The sequence below is a fragment of the Juglans regia genome, chromosome 1 (genome assembly GCF_001411555.2).
Source record: "Juglans regia cultivar Chandler chromosome 1, Walnut 2.0, whole genome shotgun sequence".
NCBI lineage: Eukaryota > Viridiplantae > Streptophyta > Magnoliopsida > Fagales > Juglandaceae > Juglans > Juglans regia.
The window spans coordinates 18,393,553-18,414,235 of record NC_049901.1 but is presented as its reverse complement, the minus strand read 5'-3'; the positions used below and the strand labels follow the sequence as shown (position 1 = coordinate 18,414,235).

Here is a 20,683-nt window from a genome sequence, read left to right as displayed (position 1 = left end):
TTTTAATTTCAACTATAAAAAATATGATTATGAGAAAAAATATAGATGTTTGGAATAAAAATTTATTTTATTTGTCAAAATAAAATATATATATATATTTATATAAAGTGATTTAGGGGTTAACAGTACTCTCCAAATATAGAGAGCTACTGTTCATTTCTAAAACTTTATCTTAAAATAAAGTCTGAAATGAAGAGGTACTTTTATCAAAAATTAAATTTATTTCTTAAAATTTAGATATTTGAAGGATTTAAAAAAGCTGATCGGAATGCTTTTAAGGCAAGATTTGGATCAATTCCGTGTAAGTACTAAACCTACTAGATATGGAATAATGTTATATGCAGTGGTTAAGTATGTATGTGTCGTGTAATTATTTTTAAATGAATTAGATTTATTATTGAAAAATTATTATTTTTATATAAATATCATATATATTTATTTTTTTTAAATGATTGTATAGTATTTATATATTTACGATTGTAATTATTATTTCTGTTTCTATATATATATATATATATATATCACTGTGTGACACGTATCCCAAAACAATTTCTATACCTTGTTCTTTATTACGAGACACGCAGACTGTTCACATCTAACTCTATTGGTCTCAAGCTAAATCCTATTTTATATTGCACATTAACTCTTATACCATTTAATTCGTTCGAGGCTTCGAGCATAAAGTTGTTTAGAAATAAGAATAATGTTTGATATAATCATAAATTATGCAAGTATTACTTATTATTTTTTTAAAAATAATAAAATTAATTATTAAAAAATTAATTTTTTTTATATAAATCTCGTTTTTATTATTTTTTAAAAAATATATATATATAATTTACACGTGACATGCATCTTGATAAACATATTATTTTTTACAATATATTACATAACCATAATTTAAAATAAATGATAGTTTAATTAAATATTTTATAAAATAATATTACTGAAATATATTATAAAATATATTATGAAATGTATTATATGATTTCATTACTCATCATAAAATTTACGCATGTTGATATAATCATAAAATACTATTTTTCTTAGAAAAAATAAAATAAAGAGCACATTAATTAGACTTCACGTGACAAGCGTCTTGATCTAACCCTTGTCCCAATCCTTAAAACAACAGACAGCAAAACCAACCAACCAACCAACCCCCCAATGCTCACCCCACTCTCTCTAGCTCAGACCCACAACGCCATGACTGATGAGAAAATTAAGACAAACAAAGACAAACCCATATCAGATTCGAGAATTCCCGAGTTCAAATCTTTGAATCAGCAAACCCTCAGTCCACCACTGTGAAAAAAGAAGCAATGTGTTATGTGGGTAAAGCTACAAAGATCTTCATCTTCATTGTCACAGTGTTGGTGGTTCTAGGTCTTGTCTTGGGATTTGGACTTCTCCGCCACGCCCTCCAGAAGACCCATAAATGCTCCGGCGACTCCTGCCATTCTTATTCATCTTCTCCGGTAGCGGTGCCCCTCCCCAACCCTCTTACTGTCCCACCTACCCCACCTAATCCGAATCCAAGCCCCGATCCCGGCACCTCCAACCAGCCCAGGCCACCTAATCCTAACCCAAGCCCGAGCCCACCTCCACCGTACTCAAACCTAAGCCCACCCCCACCATACTCTGACCCACCTCCTCCTCCGCCGTCACCGCAGCCTCCTACAATAGCGTCGCCGCCATCAAATCTCCCGAGTCCTGCGCTGGTGACACCCGGCCCTGTGCATGGTTAGCTCTTTTGTTTGTTTGGTTTTTTTTTTTTTAACGTAAATCTTAGGAATAGGACAATGTGGTCGACGTTGTGGGCTGTTCCTGGTTCTGGTTTTTCGTAACTGTGGATTTGGTTTCCTCGGTTTGGAGCATCTTTTTTCCTGCTGTTACTACGAATCTTTGGTAATTCAATGCATTTTTTTATACAATTTTTTTTTTTTTGAATTTGTCCGACTCTTGCTGTCACTCCAACTTGCCCCGTTTAGGTTGTCTTTTTAACAGTGGATTGGCTGTTGCTAATGCGAGTAATTAGGACTAACATTGGCTAAATGTTTAGGTCGAGCTGTCAAGTTTTCGCAATGTTCAATGGTTATCTGATTTTCATGGGTTTGTCTAATTGTTTGATTGATTGGATTACAGGTATCTCCTTTTCTACAATATGCCATCATGAATTTCTTTTACACTAATTCAAATAAAGAATAGTTGAATAAATGGGACCTCCGAGCTACATTGACTACATCCTTTATAAGTTGTATGCTTGCTGAGGGACCAGCCTGCATTGGGCCATTTGAATTAGGCCTGTTTGGATAGAGAAACAATTTTGATCTATCTTATCTCATCATTATAATTTTTTAAATTCTTATATAAAATATAATAAAAAAATTTAATCTTTTCAAATCTTAAAATAATAATATTATTAAAAAATAATATTTTATATAATTCATCTCAAATCATATCATCTCATCTCATTATCCAAACGTTTGGTGCATATGTCTCGTTTAACCTTTTTTTTTTTTTTTTTTGCCTTTTTAGTGTTAGTTACTTCAGTTACCATTCATTGCATTTGTTTTCTTACTTGTCCTGGCTGAGATTTATTGTAGTTTTTTATTCCTAAACATTTTCTATAATCTGGAGAGAAACAAGTGCAACATGTAGACTCTATTCTTTTAAATATTGTCCACAAAAACCTTTAAATATAGTAAGATCGACGAGTTTTATTTATATATCTCCAAATTATAGAAAATCCTAATCTTGTCTGCCCTATATATTGACCGATTTGAAGTTGCAGTGTAAGGTTGACTCCGACTCGATCCCTCTTGTATTTGGGGAGGGAGGCTTGCAATCCTCTTGTTCACCTTCACCCCATTATTTTCCCGCAATTTGCCTCCCCTCTTTCTAGACCTATGTGTTCTGTTCTTCTCTTTGCCGACTACCATGTGCCTCTCCTCTACTCTTAGTCTCTCCCCACACCTTGCAACAATGCCTTCACCCAAGAACCAAGCCAGGATTACAAGTTTGGAAGAGTAGAGTACCTAGGCTGCGTTTGGTTTCTAAATTCAATTGAATTCAGTCTAACTTTAAACTGAATCTAACATCTAAACATTCAAATTACTAAACTCATCCCAACCCAAAACCTTATTACATATTACACATAGGACCTACGACCCTTTTTAACTTAAAACATTTTTATACGTATGACCCACAACCTTTTTCAATTTCTCATATAAGTACTAAACTCATATTAACATCCAAACACACTTTAAACTTAGTTTAGATGAGTCCCACATAACTTCCTATACTACTCAACATACTCTTATTTATAAAGAATTCAATTCAACTAAGCTCAACTCAACATCTAAATACAGCTTAGGTCTAGAATGAATAGTTGAATTGAAAATTTTTTGGAACACATCTAACAAATTGATAAAAAAAACCAAGTAAAAAAATAAGAAAGAAAACAAATTTCAAACTTGCATTCTTCTATGAATACCAGTAATTTTATATCTATACTTTTTATATGTTGCAATTAAGAGAAGAGATTGAATTATGAAAACGATCTATATAGAAATTATAAAAAAAGGTAATATATATGTAAACCATAAATTAAGTTTTGTACTTTGCTAAATAATGTATAGCATTAACGTCATACATTTAAAAAAATTTAAATAACACAATTGCATTCTGCATAGTTAGCTATCTAGTAAATGCAAGATTTCTTTTGTTAAATATGTTTCACCTAGATAATTATAAATTTTAAAAGAAAAATAATCTAATTCACAATTTAATTACTTGAAATAAAATAGGAAAAAAAATATAGTTATCATAAAATTTTAAATGAGACCAAATCCTAATTTGATGATATAGAAGAAAGATCTATTAAGAAATTGTTGACAATTTGCAAAACAGCCCTTAAGATCGGACATTTACGAGCATTGCCCAATGCCAATTATAAATTGTAATATATACAAATGAGAGCCTTTGGCGGCGCACCCCCGCGGTGCTTGGCCTCTCGTCCCTGCCTCCACCAATCTTATTGCTCTCCACCGATGCGCGATGCCCATATGTTGTCATAAGCATGCTTGTTCCTCGTGCACCTCCTATTTTGGCTGTTGTCATAAGCAATGCTTGCTCCTCGTGCACCTCCTGCTTTGTCAACTCCTTTGCAGATTTTGCTTTTCTATTCCTTTGGGATGGTGTTCAATTCCTCGTATTATTCTTATAAAAAATATAAGAGTTAGATTACTCTGCCGCCCAGTGTATTTTACTCGGTTTGACAACACGTTATTTTTTGAGTTTTTATTTTTTTATTTTTATATTTTTTTAATATTTTTAAATATTTTTAAAAAATAAAAATATATCAATACACTTAAAATTACTTCTTTAATCACTAAATAAAAATAAAAAAAAAATTCAAGCGATACACTCAGAGTAGGCTTTTTAAAAATATAAATATACATTACTTTTCACAACATATTACTATTTATATATGCAAAAGACAAGTAGTGATATCTCTAATGAATGGTATGGTCTAAAAAGCATAATGGTAAAAAGGGTAATGCTACCAATTCTGACTTGGTAAGTTGGTAAATGACAAGATTCGGGATAATTGTTTTTTGCAATTTTACATTAGAATAATGTTAGAGCCACCATTGAGAGCTACCACTGACTTTAACATGTATTTTTTTTTATTTTATATAAATTTTTTAAAAAATTTTAAATATTTAAAAAAAATAAAAAAAAATCACAATATTATTAAAAAACTCATAAAAATAATTTTTTTATTTTACTTTAAAGTATTTTTAATGATTTTTTTTATTTTTTAATTAAGGAAGTATTTTTTAATAATATTTTTAATTTATTATTTTTTAATATTAAAAAATCTCTAAAAAAAGGGATAAAAACAAAAAAAAAAAAAATACAGGCTAGCAGTACTCTTTACAATATATATATAGAGAAATTATACTTGCAATCGCGAGTGTATAAGTGTTATGCAGTCATTTTGAAAAAAAATAAATAAATATAAAATTTATATGAAAAAAATTAATTTTTTAATAATAAATTTTACTCTATTTTAAAATAACTATATTTCATTTATATATTCTATAATTATATGTAATATTACTCTTTTATATATATATATATATTTATTTATTTATATGAATGGAGTGGCTGACCTACAGAGTCAAAAGGTCTGAGGTGACAGGTTTAGAATCCTAGGCATTTAGACGAGGAAAGTTTTTCTGTGTGCCGGGGGGGGGGGGCGTCTCGTGGCTTTCTGAACATTCCCCAACCACAGGACAAACTGGAAAGGGATGCTCTGAGTAGTCTTGCAGTGCCAATTTTCAGGGTGTTCACGTGGGAAGAGGGCGTTAATCTTTCTTGGTGTATTTTCAGTCGGGACTTGTAATAATTTTGACAGAATTCATAAAGGTAAAAGCCTTGGGAGCACAGAATCAGAGCTAGCATGAAGTTAGTGAACGTGTGGGCCTATGAAAATTTTGGCTTTTGTGCAACAAAGGTTGAAGAAAATGCATAGCACATGCCATCGACCGACACATCCACAAATTTTTTAACATATGACCCCATGCTCTTTTGCTACATATGATGCGCAAATAAATTTATGGTACGACCCCTCTGCAGTGGGCATTTTATATGTACTACCGACAATCATGACACGTAGCTACGTACATATCAGGTCCACCTCATCGAGTTGGGCAAGTTGTCAAGTGAATTGTATTACTAAACAACTATAATTAGACAACACTATATGCTTTCAGAAAACATTCTCACAAGATATTCGTGCTATACTTTTATAAAATATTCTCTCAACTTGTTATTCGAATTTCAATACCTCACATATATGAGAGACAAACACAAAAATATATGGAAATTAAAAATTATTATGCATTTAAGGGCTATGAGAATATGAGTGGAGAATGAAAAATCAATGATTCTAACCTAACACAACTCTTAGGGGATGAATAGGTGTTTTTCAATTTTACTGTACTATTTAAAAATGTTGTCAAACAAGCAGTTAATCAATGAAATAATTCACATAAAAATAATAAACAAAACAATTTGGTCACGAAGTCGAAACTCATTTGAAGAACTTCTTCAAAATCTAAAAACACTCCGAGCGTAAGTGACCACAAAAAATCCACTATAGAAATTTAGTTTGTTACAACTAATTTAGAAACATTCACAAAACCCTTGTAGTAGCTAAATCTGGCTTGCAACATCACAAGTGACTTATTCGATCTTTGCACACATGTAGCTCCAAAGCTCCAGCCTTTCTATAGCTTCACCATGAGAACCTCTTGATCTTTGCTTCAATGGCAGCTTTGGAATCCCTTTCAACTAAAGAACATTCACACCAACTGATTTAGCAATAGTTGACCTTAAGCACAGTAGGATGAGGATCTGATTTCAAGAGAAAACTGAAGTATCTGAAATAGAATCTTTTTCTCTCTTTCTTAGCTCTCAATATGTTCTGTACATGCTTGCTTTATGAAGGAACAAACAAGTTTCCTTTCATAGCCACAATGAGACACGACGTTGAAAACTTAGTCAAGGTCATACTCTTGAACATTCGCTCGAACAATATGTCGAGTGAGTGTCGAGCGCACGTTATTTCCAAGCATCGCTCCAATCATGAGTTGAGCATATGTCGAACGAACTTTCTATCTGGGATACTGCTCGAGCACCATGTCAAGCGAATGTTGAGTGAACTCTCTGTATGAACTTCAGCTCGAGCACTAAGTCGAGCGAACTCTCTATATGAGCTTTGGCTCGAGCGTCATGTTGAGCGATTGTCGAACGAACTCTTTGAATGAGCTTCTCTCAAGCAATAGATCGAGTCCAAGTCAAGCAAACTTTTTGTATGAAGCTTAGCTCAAGCCATATTGAGCTGATTTCAATCCCTTGTCATTTTATCAGTTTTCTTCAGCCACTTAACACTGAAGAAGTTACAACATAATTTAACACAGGTTGTCACACTCATTTTACATTAACAGAGAAAGATGACAAATTATCCCATGAAATGGTAGTAACATCAGTTGTGACGCCCCCGACCCCCCACGTACGGAAACGCAAGAATTGTGACATCGGGATGATGACAACATGGGTCACACATCCCAACGATAGGCGCTCAAGTGTGTACAACATGCAAGAAGTGCACAACAAAAGTCGTAGTGGATAATTAAGAGTTAGCCAACTAAATACCAGATATTTAAATACATATATCCAAAATAAATTGCTTTTAAAAAGTTATACAGTTATCTAATATAAATATAATACAAACCAAATACATAGCCAAAAAGTGGGAGACAAATCCCAATACACGAGCAAGTGATTCCAAATCACTTTTCCGGCAGAGCTGAATCCTCAAGCTCTTCATCCTCATCTGCATTAAAATCTACGATATCATAAAACGGTACCGCAGGGTATCGAATACCCTTGAGATTATGAATCTTAGGAAGTAATCAACCAAGCAATCCAAGAGATAAAAATGCATTAATGTAGCCAACAAACATGAGTACAGGATGAAACACAAATGTAACCTAAAAATCTCATTTTCCTAGAAAATGATTATTTTCCAACGTACGCCAAAAATCTCATTTGACCCAAAACACGCCATAAATAATATCCGCCATTTTTCTCAGAAAATGGTCCAATCATAAACCAACCATTTTCCCAGAAAATGGTGCTCGTAACCATTAAATCATAATCCGTCATTTACCCAAAAAATAACTCAACATAGTCATTTATCAGACATTGTAGGCGGGACTTTACCACCATCCCTATTTACCAACTATATAAGAATTCCTACCACAGGCGGGACTACCACCATCTCTGCTTACCACCATCCCTACAGCTTGTGCTATAGGCGGGAATCGCAGGCGAGACTACCACCATCCCTACCGCATGCACCGTAGGCGGGAATCACAGGCAGGACTCTACCATTATCCGGACTTTATAACTATCCCTACCGCATGCACCGTAGGCGAGAATCACAGGCGAAACTATATCACCATCCCTACTGCGTGCACCGTATGTGAGAATCACAGACGAGACTCTACCACCATCCCTGCTTACCAACTATATAAGAATTCCTACCACAGGCGGGACTACCACCATCCATACAGCTCGCGCTGTAGACGTGAATCGCAGGTGGGACTACCACCATCTCTTCTTACTACCATCCCTACCGCATGCACCGTAGGAGGGAATCACAGGCGAGACTCTACCACCATCATTGCTTACCACCATCCTTACAATTCATTTCCACACAAGGGGTACCTATCAGAGCATTGTAGGCGGGAATCACAGGCGGGACTCTGCCATCATCATTTCTTACCACCATCCCTACCGCATGCACCGTAGGCAGGAATCACAGGCGAGACTATACCACCATCACTACCGCGTGCACCGTAGGCTGGAATCACAGGCAGGACTATTCCACCATTCCTGCTTACCACTATCCCTACAGTCTCTTTTCCTTTCTCTCAAACTAGTAAATCCAATCATTTCAAACATACACAAAATCATTTCTCACAAGAAAACCCAGTATTTCAAGTATGCACATGAACATGTATGCAATTATACGAAAACTCAGTTTTCATTTACAGACATGAACATGCGTGTAAATGCATTGTATATGCCACAACACAAATATTCATTAGTCAACAAAACCCAACATAATCAAATCACACAACAACTCCATCCTCCAATCCAACCGACCCCCTTACTCCTCGGACTCAGTCCGGCATAACTAACTAGTTCACAGTAAATATGAGTTAGTGTAAAAATACATTTAAATCTCAAAAGTTCTTTGAAAAAATACTTACAGTGCTATAATATAATTTTCGAAGGATCACGGATGTGCTAAAAGTGGCAACACAACAAAATAACAGTGAGAAAATGCACAATGTCATAGGTCTCAAAATGCTAGATTTTGAACGGAGACAAACGAAGACTTGAGATTACTAGGGAAGGGCTTATGGATGTTAGTGAAGCTAATAGTGGTGGTGGTTGGCTATGGGTGGCGGCGTAGGCGGCGATTGAAGTCCAAAAAACTCAAATCGAAAATAGAGATGGATGGACTTCACTGGTGACGGATCGGAGTTGAGGTGGGTGGGTTAGGTAGCTGGGGGATCGCCGGTGATGTGGTGAAGAGGTGATAGCCAATGGCGGCGCGACGGCGGCGTGCAAGCTCAATGGGTGCCGCTGCTTGAAGCCGTGCGTGGAGGCTCACGGCGACACGAGAGGGCCTGAAAATGGAGGAGTGAGGTCGCCGGTCGGTGGGGAAATGGTTTGGAGGGGTGGTGACAGAAATGGGTGGCGCACGACGATGCTGTGGAGGACGACGCAACAGATAGAGGGAGAGAGAGATGAGTCACGCGTAGGAAAAGAGAGAGAGAGGAGAAAAAATTGAAGGAAAAAAGAAAAAGAAGAGAAGAAGGAAAGAAAAAGAGGAAAAAGAAAAAAGAAAAAAGAAATGTGAGGGAAAGAAATGAGATCTAATCCTCACAACTTGGATCACAAAAATGCTCCAACGAAAATAATTTCAAAACAACGAGTTAAATAAAATAATTTAAACATAGTGACTAAATAAAAATAAATTAATTAAATCCAACAATAAATTAATTTAAAATAAAGAGCAATTTAAATAATGAACAATAATTAATAACAAGAAAACACATTGAATTAACAATTAAAAATCTTAAAATAATATCACGTAAATCATCTAAAATTTAAAACAAGAAAGCTCATAATCTTAATAAATGCAATAATTCCTTAGTCAAAATACACGTAAATACGGGATATCACATCAGCTTTAGAAGACCATCCTTCCCAAAGGTAGCCTTGGCAAAGTTTTGAATACCATTTCAGTGACCGTTTTGGTTAAGGTACTGGAACGAAATATTTCAATACCGATATCTTTCGGGTACTGGTACCTTTAGGATACCGTTTCGGGATAGTCTATATATAGATAAATTAATTATATATGTATAAATTATATTTCAAAATAACATCAATGCAAGTCTTAAAAAGTTAAAACACATATTTATAAAACTCAATAATACTTCTAAGATCTCAATTCAACTATTAAAAAAAATTACTCATCTTCATCACAAAAAGGGGAGTAGGGATTTGATTTTTAATTCTTGGGAAAAGATGATTAAAAAAATTTAAGAAAATAGTCTTTAGATGTGAAAATTTGAGTGAAAATTATGAAAATACACTAAAGATATAAAAATATAAAATATCGGCCGGCAAATTGAAAACCAGTCGGTATTGACCGAAATGCACCAGAGCGGTCGGTATTTGATCCCGTACAAAACACATATCTCCCTGTGTCGATTACTAGTCTGACACGACATGGTATTCAAAACCTTGAGCCTTGGCCTAATACTTATAACCAACTAAACAATGTGTTATAGTTAGGATCATATATTGGTTATACAGAAAATGATAGACACACAACTTTATTTACAATCATATTCTAAATAAGGGGTATTTTGGTAAAACAATTTATAGAAGTAATATTATCTTATAAAAATATTCTCATTTTAGAACATGTTTGTATAAAAAATTATAAAAAAATTGCACGTATATCGTTACAATTGGACAAATATGCATTTTGTAAAGTTGATTATTCCTATTATTCTTATGTTTACATTCACAAATAATTTGGCAAACAACTAATCACTCATTATTATATAAGAATAGTATTATTTCGGGTAACAATTGAGGCTAAGGCTTGATGTTAAAATAAGGCCTGGTTTGAATAGTGAGTTTATATGATTTGTGAATATTAATTAGATATTTGAGTTGAAATGAGATAGTTATAAATAGTTTGAATTAAAATGTTTTATGAGATTTTGGGAAATGAGAGAAAAAGTTCAATAAAAATATTATAAAGTTAAAATATTGTTAGAATATAATTTTTAATATTATTTTTGTTTTGTAATTTTAAAAATTTGAATTATTTTTTGTGTTTTGTTTGAAAATTTGTAATCATTAGATAATGATTAAATGAAAGAAATTGAAAATTTGAAATTAAAAAATATTTGTACTTGTGATGTTTGGATATTAAGATGAGATAAGTTTGAAGCATCTCTCTATCCAAATTAGGCCTTAGACCTCGTTTGTTTTCACAACTTTTATCACCTCATCTCATCTCATTTAATCATTACAACTTTCTTAAATTTTTACATAAAATAAAATAAACAGTTCAACTTTTTCAAATCCCAAAACGAAAATAATATTAAAAAAATATATTCGAGTAATATTTTTTTTAACTTTTAACTTTAATCTCAATTTATCTCATCTCATTTTTGAAAACAAATCATGCCTTATTGACAATCTCTCCCGATCATTTGTTTAACTTTAATGGCAAAATTCCTTTTAAACAAACACTGGTCTGGTTCGGTGTTTGAAGAATTGAATCGGTATATACTGGTTTTAAGATTTGAAGAGCCAATAGTGCACATGTTACACCCCTAAACCGGTATTTCTGGTTTTATCGATTCTAGTATGATTTTTTCGATATATTATGTAGTATATATAATATAATATATTATATAATAATATAATGATAATATATTGTAGTATGTTATAATATATATTATAATTATATTATAGACTATAGTTATATATTATAATATATAATATTAGTATAACTCTTAATACAATAGACTATAATGATATATAATTTTAAAATTTAATATTATATTAATTAGTAATTTTTCATATAATATAAAATATGAAAAATCATATAAAAATATTTTATATGATATAAAAAATTAATATATATATATATATAGATGAATCGATCCTACGTTAGAAAAAAAAAATTGAATTAGACCGATTTTAACTAGTTCTAAATAATATAATATGGATATTGGATCGAACCAAATCAATATCGCTCTAAATCCGCCAATTCAATTCAGTCCGGTCCGATTCTGATTAATCGTTTTTTATTCCACGCCTAATGATCAAAAGGTCTCCGAAATGTATTATAGATTATGTGATTATTGTAAAGGCCGGCGGCGTGGGCCGGCGGCGTGGGACACTGATATGACAGTGAATAAAGTATTTAGTGGAATCTTTATCTAAGTCCTCGTCAGCACATGACATTATACTTTGTAGTTTTTTTTTTTTTTTTTTTTAATTCTTGGTTGTGCGCATGCCACATAATTCATCGGTTGCGTAAACATGCCACGAAATACAGTAACAGAAAATACTTGAATATATATATATATATATATATATATGAATGATACTATATCCTTTAAATTTGTTTCTTTAAATTAATCATTCATGTATTTTATTTGATTTTTTAATATTTTTTATTTAATAATTAATAAAGTGATTAATAAAGTATTAATTTTTTTATTTTTTAAGAATATTTAAAAAATATTTTTTTAAAAAAATACAATTTATATTAAAGAGCATAACCAATGGTCAAACTTGAATGATATAGTAGCACTACCCTATATATAATAATGCTCGGTACAAATCTTTGGTGTTTAAGCCTCCAATAAATATTTTTTTAAAATGTAGATTTCATAAGGAAAAGAAAAAAAAAAAAGATTTATCACTTTTCTTGATGATGTTATCCACTTATTTAAAAAAAAAAAAAAACAATATCAGATTTATATACTTAAACTTATATAAATTATTACTCTTATATAGATATTAGGTGAAACCAGCGCCGTTGAACCAACCTATGAAGTCATTCATTCTTTTTTAATTTACTATTATGATATTTATATTATTGTAAGTCATATAGATATAATTATCACTGTCATTGTTCTCCTTGAATAATCACTAATAATCATTGATATATTATGTTTCACAAATAACATAAATTTTATATGCTTAATATTTGTTATTCTGGTCCCGTTTGATACAGAAACGGTTTAATCTCATCTCATTTTATCATAACAACTTTCTCAAATTTTCATATGAAATATAATAAACAATTCTACATTTTTAAATCTAATAATAATAATAATATTAAAAAATAATATTCTAATAATATTTTATTCAACTTTTAATTTTTATATAAAACCATCTTATTTCATCTCACTATTCAAAATAGACAATTTTTTTTTTTGAAATTTATTCAAAATAGACAATTTCTTTATATTATCAATTTAATATTAGTAATAGCTCACTATTTAATAAGAACCGTGACCCAAAATATTAAGATCCGGTTTCTTGGAATTATTCCCAATTCTAACGCATCTAAACATACACTACAAGCAATCTCAATCTACTTATTTATATTCTTCATCTTTAAAAATAATTTTTTAGGCATTCATCATACGTGTGAAAACGATAAAGTAACTACATATACGTTTAATCCTTAGAATTAATCTTTTTAAAATTAGGCCTTGTTTGGATACGCAATTGGTCTCATTTCATCCCATTCAATCACATCTTAATATTTAAACATTAGTCAAAACACATACGCATTTCAATTTCTCTTTCATATATTTTCATTAAATCATTATAATTTTATCAAATTTTTAAATAAAATAAAAAAAATTCAACTTTTTTAAATTTTAAAATAAAAATAATATTTTAATTTTATAATTTTTTATTCAACTTTATCTCTATTTTTTTTTCAAAGTCAATAAAAATATTAACTAAAACTATTTATAAATAATTTCAGTACTAATTTACTCTTAACAAATTTTTCTTTTCTTTTCTTTCTGTTTAAGCAAGTTTGGAGATAAGATCAAAATTTTGTAATTTATTTGAGAATTTAAAATATTATGTTTTAATATTATTATTATTTTAAGATTTAAAAAAAATAAATTAAAATTTAAAAAATTAAATTATTTATTATATTTTATATAAAAATTTTAAAAAAATATAATAATAAAATAAAATAAAAATTTTATATCTCATCTCACTCAATCCTGCCCTTAATCTATTCTCGTATCCAAACCATGCGTTAAAAACCCTTGTTGACTTTAAGAAGTGGATGACATGCTGTGACGTGGTGGGATACTCGAGCACCGCTGACATCACTCTCTCAATTTCTTCCCAATTCTCTCCCTTTCCATACATACAAACAAGAAGTCCTCGTTACTTTTAAATAGTTGCCACTTGGGCAGTGCTCTTAGTCTTTGACACACTTGAATTCCCTCGCACACTGAAATATGGAGCTTCATTCCTCAGAGAGCTCTAATTGGCTCTTTGACTATGAAATTATGGGTGACATATCCGTTACAGGCGGCCCGTTGCGGGCACCGGCCTCCGGTAGTTTCAGCTGGGGACCACAACCCTTCAACTGTTCCTCCAATAGCAGGTGGGGGGATCTGTTTTTGTACCTTATTTCCTTTAACTTCATGTTTGGTTACCGGGAAAGTGAAGGAAAATAAAAGGAGATAGTGGGGATTCTGAAACTTATTTCCTTTTAGTTGTTTGTTCAGTGAAGTGGCTGAAGTCCATTTGAATTCCAAAAACATATGCTTTTTCCTAAACGACAGCATGTTTTGGAAACAAATGGTCTCAATCAGCGTTGTTGAGTTGCGCTTTATTTGTTATAATTTAAGAGCAGTAAGTTTACCTTATTCAGATACAAAAATCTGAACCTACAACTTATAATTATTCAAATTGCAATATTTTTCTGTTTAATTAATGGTTGTTGATGACACGATGTTCATAATTTCTTTTTGTTTTTTGTTTTTCCTTTCGAAATATAATTCTTTGACAGGATTCAGAAAAAAAGATTTTCCTACCAGAAAGATAATTTTATTAATGAACAAAAGACAGCTACCCATGTATGCAGAAAATATAGATTAGGATCATATAATTACAAGTCAGATGCAAAAGAAAGTTTATAACGTGTAATTAATTCAGAACAGAAGCAATAGATTAAATTATCCTTACACGTCTGATATTTTGGACATAAAGGGATATTATTTTTTTCACTCAGTTTTAATTCACATCTTGATATATAGCTACACTCCTTGTTTCCAGTATGATAGTGGAATGCTCTTTTGGAGATTCAGATAACCTTAAGGATGTCGTTTCTCGAAAACGGTAAATATCTCTTCCCTTTTCTTTAGAAAGAGTTGCTACAAAATATTAAAACAAGTTTCCTTTTAAAAAAAAGTTTATGTAGTCATTTTCTGATGTAAGGTTTTCAGTGATCATCTTCATGGGTAACATAGGCTGTTATTATCAACCTACTTATGTTTATATAGAGATATATTATATATAATTTTTACAGAAGTAGATTGTGATTTGTTTCAAAGTTGAAACAGAAATAGATTGAACTGAACATTCGCCTTGTGAAAACCCATCTGCCAATGGACACAACTTCAGTTGCCACCACCACCCAACTCATGTACACATTGAACTATCTGCCAATAGGCAGGAACTCCTGACATTTCTACTCTCAACCATTAAGAGATTCTCTCAATTGAGACAGTTAGAAATGGATGAGGATGGGTGTCATCTTGAGCCTCAACTTTGTGCCTGTCGTTATATTCTTCATAACCTGATGGATTCTTCAGTTATGTTCACATTTCTCGGAATAAATAGTGTCTGCACTTGAGACTTCACATGTGCTACTTTAGCTACTGATATTCTGTTTATTCATATTGGATTGTTTGACTTTTTCCTTGGAAATCATTTAATATGACATGCATATTTTATAGACTTTCCAAAGACAAAAAAAAAAAAAAAAAGGAAAAAAAAAAACGTATCTTACAACATAGGCAGACTTTTGATGTTGGATTGGCAACCATGCATTTTGGTGTGAATATGTAGCGCTCTCTGTCTCATGTCATGTTACCTAATATTTCTGCCAACTGTTTTATAGGTTGAGGCCTGAAACAAATGGTGCAACTGGCTCAAAAGCATGCAGGGAGAAATTGCGTAGAGATTGTCTAAATGAGAGGCATGCTAGTGTTTTTTATCTTCTCTCATTCCATATTTTCTGTACCCTAATTTGGAAATCAAATTTGGCATGATTTCAAGGTTCCTTGAATTGGGTTCTATTGTGGAGCCTGGAAGGCCAGCCAAAACAGACAAGACTGCTATTTTGATTGATGCTATTCGAATGATGACACAGTTACGAAGCGAAGCTCAGAAGCTGAAGAAATCAAATGAGGATTTGCAATTGAAGATTAAAGAATTGAAGGTGTGGTTATTTCTGAGTCAGATCTCTTTATCTATTTGCATGATGTTTCTAATTTAGACATTGCTTCTTCATCCGCATCCGCATCCTGTCATCTTTGGCTGAGTACTTGCCATTTTATATGGGTAACTGGGTGCATTGGTGTAATTTTGCTTGCCCTTCTTTGTGCAGTCTGAGAAGAATGAGCTTCGGGATGAGAAGCAGAGGCTCAAGGCAGACAAAGAGAAGTTGGAGCAGCAGGTCAGCGCAATGAGTGGGCAATCAGGCTTCCTGCCTCATTCCTCTTCAATGGTGGCTGCATTTGCTGCTGAAGGACAGGCTTCTAGAAACAAGCTAATACCTTTCATTGGTTACCCCAGTATTGCCATGTGGCAATTCATGCCACCTGCTTTAGTTGACACATCACAGGATCATGTATTACGCCCTCCAGTTGCTTAAAATTGAAGACATCCATGGTTTAGTTCATTTTATTTGTAAGGCAAGGATGTTTCTTTTAATTCTGTTTTTCTGTAACTTCTTAACTGCGTTTATGTTGGTTTCTTAAAGAGTATGTAAATGGGTGAAACATTTATGTAAACTTGTAACTGTTATGGGTGAAACATCTATGTATATAAACTTGTAATTTCCGAGTGTGGTCTCTGAAATCCTTTCTTCATGGTCTCTGAATTAGTCGTAAATGGCAGCCGAGCATTAGTATGTACTGGATTAGGTTGTGTTACAATGCCTCTAGCGTCATCTCGATAGGCCGGAAAAGGTCTTAATGAAGACCAGACTCGGAAATTCTAGAATTACCGTGTCATGTCGATGATCAAGAATCTCCTTTCCGAAGCTTTATGCCTTCACCATACATGGAAATTAAAAGTGTCCGTCCCCATAAATGCCAGTTGGGTGACAAAAGAGGTCGGGCCCTTAGAGGCATCGTTACACAGAATTTTCCTCTTTAAGTGATGCAGGACGTGGGCGATATCAGTTTGGCAATATCAGAACCCGATCCTTGATTCAATTATTCTTGACACCAATAAGGAAACTTCAGAGATGCACAAACCGACTATCAAGCTGTAGACGCAATCAAATTTTGTTTCCAAGTTTATATTGCAGTTGTTTCCTTTTGAATGTTTTTTCCTTTTCAGTCGTTTGATTTTCTTGTTAAATTTCATATATATTTGATGGCAATTGTAAGAGGAAGGGATGATTTGATTTTGAATAAACGTGGGGAAAGAACCAATTTTCTGTGGCAAATTGCCTTAGCTTGGAAGACACAGCTTTCCTTTTATTTTCTTTGCTCTGTTTGGGGCAACTATTGAACTTCTAATAGTGTCCGCTATGCCAAGTTTGGCATTAGAGTAAGGCTTTACCTAGCTTGATGGCGAGAGACAACACCCAAGAGGAGGAACACGGTGTGTAGGCCATTTGGGCAGCTGTGAAGGCTCAAGATCAAAGGAACCAACAACATTTCGAATGGATAGAACGTATGTTGCAAGAAATTCAAGCAACTGTCACTGGAGCTTGTGTTGGGGGCGATAGGAACCAGGATACTGAGAATCAACCAAGAGGAGGTTGTGACTTTGCACATTCACAAAGGAATCAAGCACTAAATGATTCCTCTAGTGATGAAGAAGGGGAGGGGCTCGTTCGTGGGAACCCTGAGGCTAGGAGAGCTCTGGATAACAACAGCAATTTCAGAATCAAAATTGATCTGCCTTGTTTTAATGGGCACTTTCACGTTGAAAGTTTTCTTGACTGGATGCTCGAGGTAGAAAATTTCTTTGATTATATGCAAATTCAGCACAACAGGTGAAGCTAGTCGCCTATAAACTATGTGGTGGTGCTTGGGCTTGGTGGGAACAAATGCAAAATAACCGAAGGAGGCAAGGTAAGCAACCAGTGCGCATATGGCCCAAGATGAAGCGTCTAATGAGGGCAAGATTTCTTCCTCCGGACTATGAGCAGATCCTTTATCAGCAATACCAAAATTGCAAACAGGGGGCAAGGACAGTGCACGAGTACACGGAAGAATTTTATCAACTTAATGCTTGCAATAATTTGTCAGAAACGAAAGGGCAGCAAATCGCAAGGTACATGGGAGGCTTGCATGTTGCTATACAAGACAAAGTGTCTCTGCACACTGCGTGGTCTCTCGCAGAAGCGGTAAATTTGGCCATGAAGATTGAGATGCAACTGGCTGACCAAGGATGCCGAACCAGACACCACAATAGAAACCTTACACCTCGCCACAACAGTCTATGGAAGCACGACCACCACCACAGAGTAAATTTCAAAGAGGAGAGAGCAGTAGTCAACATTCGAAGCCCCTGTGCATAAGGAAGGAGGAAGTAATAACCCGTATGCTCGCCCAATGACTGGAAACTACTTCAGGTGCAACCAACAAGGACATAAGTCCAATGAATGCCTCACACGCTGTTCAATCCACATGATTGAAGAAGGAGATGATGAACCAAGAGAATTTGATAGTAGTGAAGAGGGCAAGGTAGAGGAATTTGTGGAAGGCGATGAAGGGGAGCCTATCAACTATGTCATACAACGGCTTCTCCTTGCTCCGAAGGTGGAAGAGAAAAATCAACGGCACTTCATTTTAAGACACAATGCACTATCAAAAACAAGGTGTGTAACGTTATTATCAACAATGGAAGTTGCGAGAATATAGTCTCTAAAGCCCTCGTTAATGCGCTGGAATTGAAGACTGAAAAACACCCACGTCCTTACAAAATTAGCTGGATCCGAAAAGGAGCAGAAACTCGGATTAGTAATGTTTGCCGTGTTACTTTCTCGATTGGAAAATACTACCAAGACGAGGGTTTATGCGGCGTGGTGGAGATGGATGCTTGTCATATCCTTCTCGGAAGGCCATGGCAATTTGATGTGGATGCTACCTACAAAGGGAGGGACAACTTGTATTCTTTTTGGTGGCGAGATAGGAAGATTGTTTTAATGCCCACCGAAGACAAGGCCACTAGCTCCCAACGAGTTGAAGAAAAAAATAATCTACTTACTATATGTGAGAGTCAGTTTTTGGAGGAGGTTAAGGAGACGAGGGAAATTTGGACTCTAGTGGTGAAAGGAGAAGAAGTGAGTGACCATCTCGACACACCCCCTCAAGTCCAATATCTTTTGACAGAATTTTCTGATCTTATGCCATTTGAGTTGCCCAAGGAGTTGCCACCCATGCAAGATATACAACACCACATTGACTTGGTCCCGGGAGTGAGCTTGCCGAATCTGCCGCATTACAGGATGAGTCCCAGTGAGCATGAAATCCTACAAAAACAAGTCGAAGACCTCTTTCACAAAGGGTTAATAAGAGAAAGCATGAGTTCGTGTACTGTGCCTGCATTGATCACTCTGAAGAAAGATGGGAGTTGGCAGATGTGCGTGGATAGTTGCGCCATTAACAAAATCACGATAAAATACCGATTCCCCATTCCGAGATTAACCGATTTATTGGATATGCTTTCAGGGTCCATTATTTTTTCTAAAATTAACTTACGAAGTGGATACCATCAAATACGAATCCGGCTGGGGGATGAGTGGAAAACGACTTTAAAAACCAAGAGGGCTTGTATGAATGGCTAGTCATGCCATTTGGCCTCTCGAATGTGCCGAGTACCTTCATGCGCATTATGCACCAAGCCCTCAAGCCGTTCATTGGGAAGTTTGTGGTGGTCTACTGAGATGACATCCTCATCTATAGCCGCAGCGAGAGTGAACATTTGGAACATCTCAGGGAAGTTTTGTCAACACTTTCTCTTAACAAGTTATTTATTAACTTGAAAAAGTGTGTCTTTCTGAGCAACAAGCTATTATTCCTTGGGTTTATGGTGAGTGCTGAAGGAATCCATGTAGATGAGGAGAAGGTTCGTGTAATTTGGGACTGGCCGGCCCCCACTACAGTGACCTAAGTCCGAAGTTTTCATGGCTTGGCCACTTTCTACTACTGATTCATAAGGAATTTCAGCTCGTTGGTAGCCCCCATTATGGAATGCATGAAGAAGGGGCGTTTCTTTTGGGGAAAAGAGCAAGAAGAAAGCCTTAACAACATCAAGGAAAAATTTTCCACTGCACCTGTGCTTGCCCTTCCTAGTTTTGACAAATTATTTGAAGTTGAGTACGATGCTTCTGTTACTGGCATTGGTGCAGTTTTATGTCAAGAAGGGCGTCTTGTGGAATTTTTTAGTGAAAATTAAATGAAGCTAGGCGCAAGTGGACGACTTACGAGCTTGAGTTTTATGCTATGATTAGATCTCTCAAGCATTGGGAGCATTATTTAATCCAGCGGGAATTTGTTCTATACAGTGACCACCACGCCTTGAAGTTCATCAATACACAGAATAGTTTGAATCGGATGCATGCTAGGTGGATTAGCTTCTTGTAAAAATTTACAATGGTCCTCAAGCACAAATCGGGACAACAAAATAGAGTGGCCGACGCCCTCAGTAGGCGAGCATCTGCATTGGTGACCATGAAAACAGAGATAACGAGGTTTGAGCAACTAAA

The 20,683-nt window shown here is 34.3% G+C and overlaps 2 protein-coding genes across 3 annotated transcripts; both read left to right on the top strand.

Moving 5' to 3' along the window:
- Window positions 1–1,322: 1,322 nt before the first annotated feature.
- LOC109010140 (sulfated surface glycoprotein 185-like) lies at window positions 1,323–1,748 on the top strand. Its single transcript, XM_018990857.1, has one exon. The coding sequence runs from the start codon at window positions 1,323–1,325 to the stop codon at window positions 1,746–1,748; it is 426 nt and encodes a 141-aa protein (XP_018846402.1).
- Window positions 1,749–14,118: 12,370 nt separating this feature from the next.
- On the top strand, window positions 14,119–16,797 carry LOC109010157 (transcription factor ILR3-like). 2 transcript variants are annotated; one of them, XM_018990880.2, is made up of 5 exons: window positions 14,120–14,332; window positions 15,007–15,069; window positions 15,854–15,931; window positions 16,012–16,174; window positions 16,343–16,797. In XM_018990880.2, the coding sequence occupies exons 1-5, from the start codon at window positions 14,184–14,186 to the stop codon at window positions 16,607–16,609; spliced, it is 720 nt and encodes a 239-aa protein (XP_018846425.1). In that variant the 5' UTR covers window positions 14,120–14,183; the 3' UTR covers window positions 16,610–16,797. The 2 variants fall into 2 exon arrangements, with proteins under 2 accessions (XP_018846426.1, XP_018846425.1); XM_018990881.2 differs by lacking the exon at window positions 15,007–15,069 and having other exon boundaries at window positions 14,119–14,332; window positions 16,343–16,609.
- Window positions 16,798–20,683: the final 3,886 nt, after the last annotated feature.

Excerpts from the sequence above, each read along its gene's own strand:
- LOC109010140 (XM_018990857.1), top strand. The coding sequence starts at position 1,323 with ATGTGTTATGTGGGTAAAGCTACAAAGATCTTCATCTTCATTGTCACA.
- LOC109010157 (XM_018990880.2), top strand. The coding sequence starts at position 14,184 with ATGGAGCTTCATTCCTCAGAGAGCTCTAATTGGCTCTTTGACTATGAA. Across the intron at positions 14,333-15,006 it reads AACTGTTCCTCCAATAGCAG|TATGATAGTGGAATGCTCTT; the intron begins GTGGGGGGATCT and ends CCTTGTTTCCAG. Across the intron at positions 16,175-16,342 it reads TGAAGATTAAAGAATTGAAG|TCTGAGAAGAATGAGCTTCG; the intron begins GTGTGGTTATTT and ends TTCTTTGTGCAG.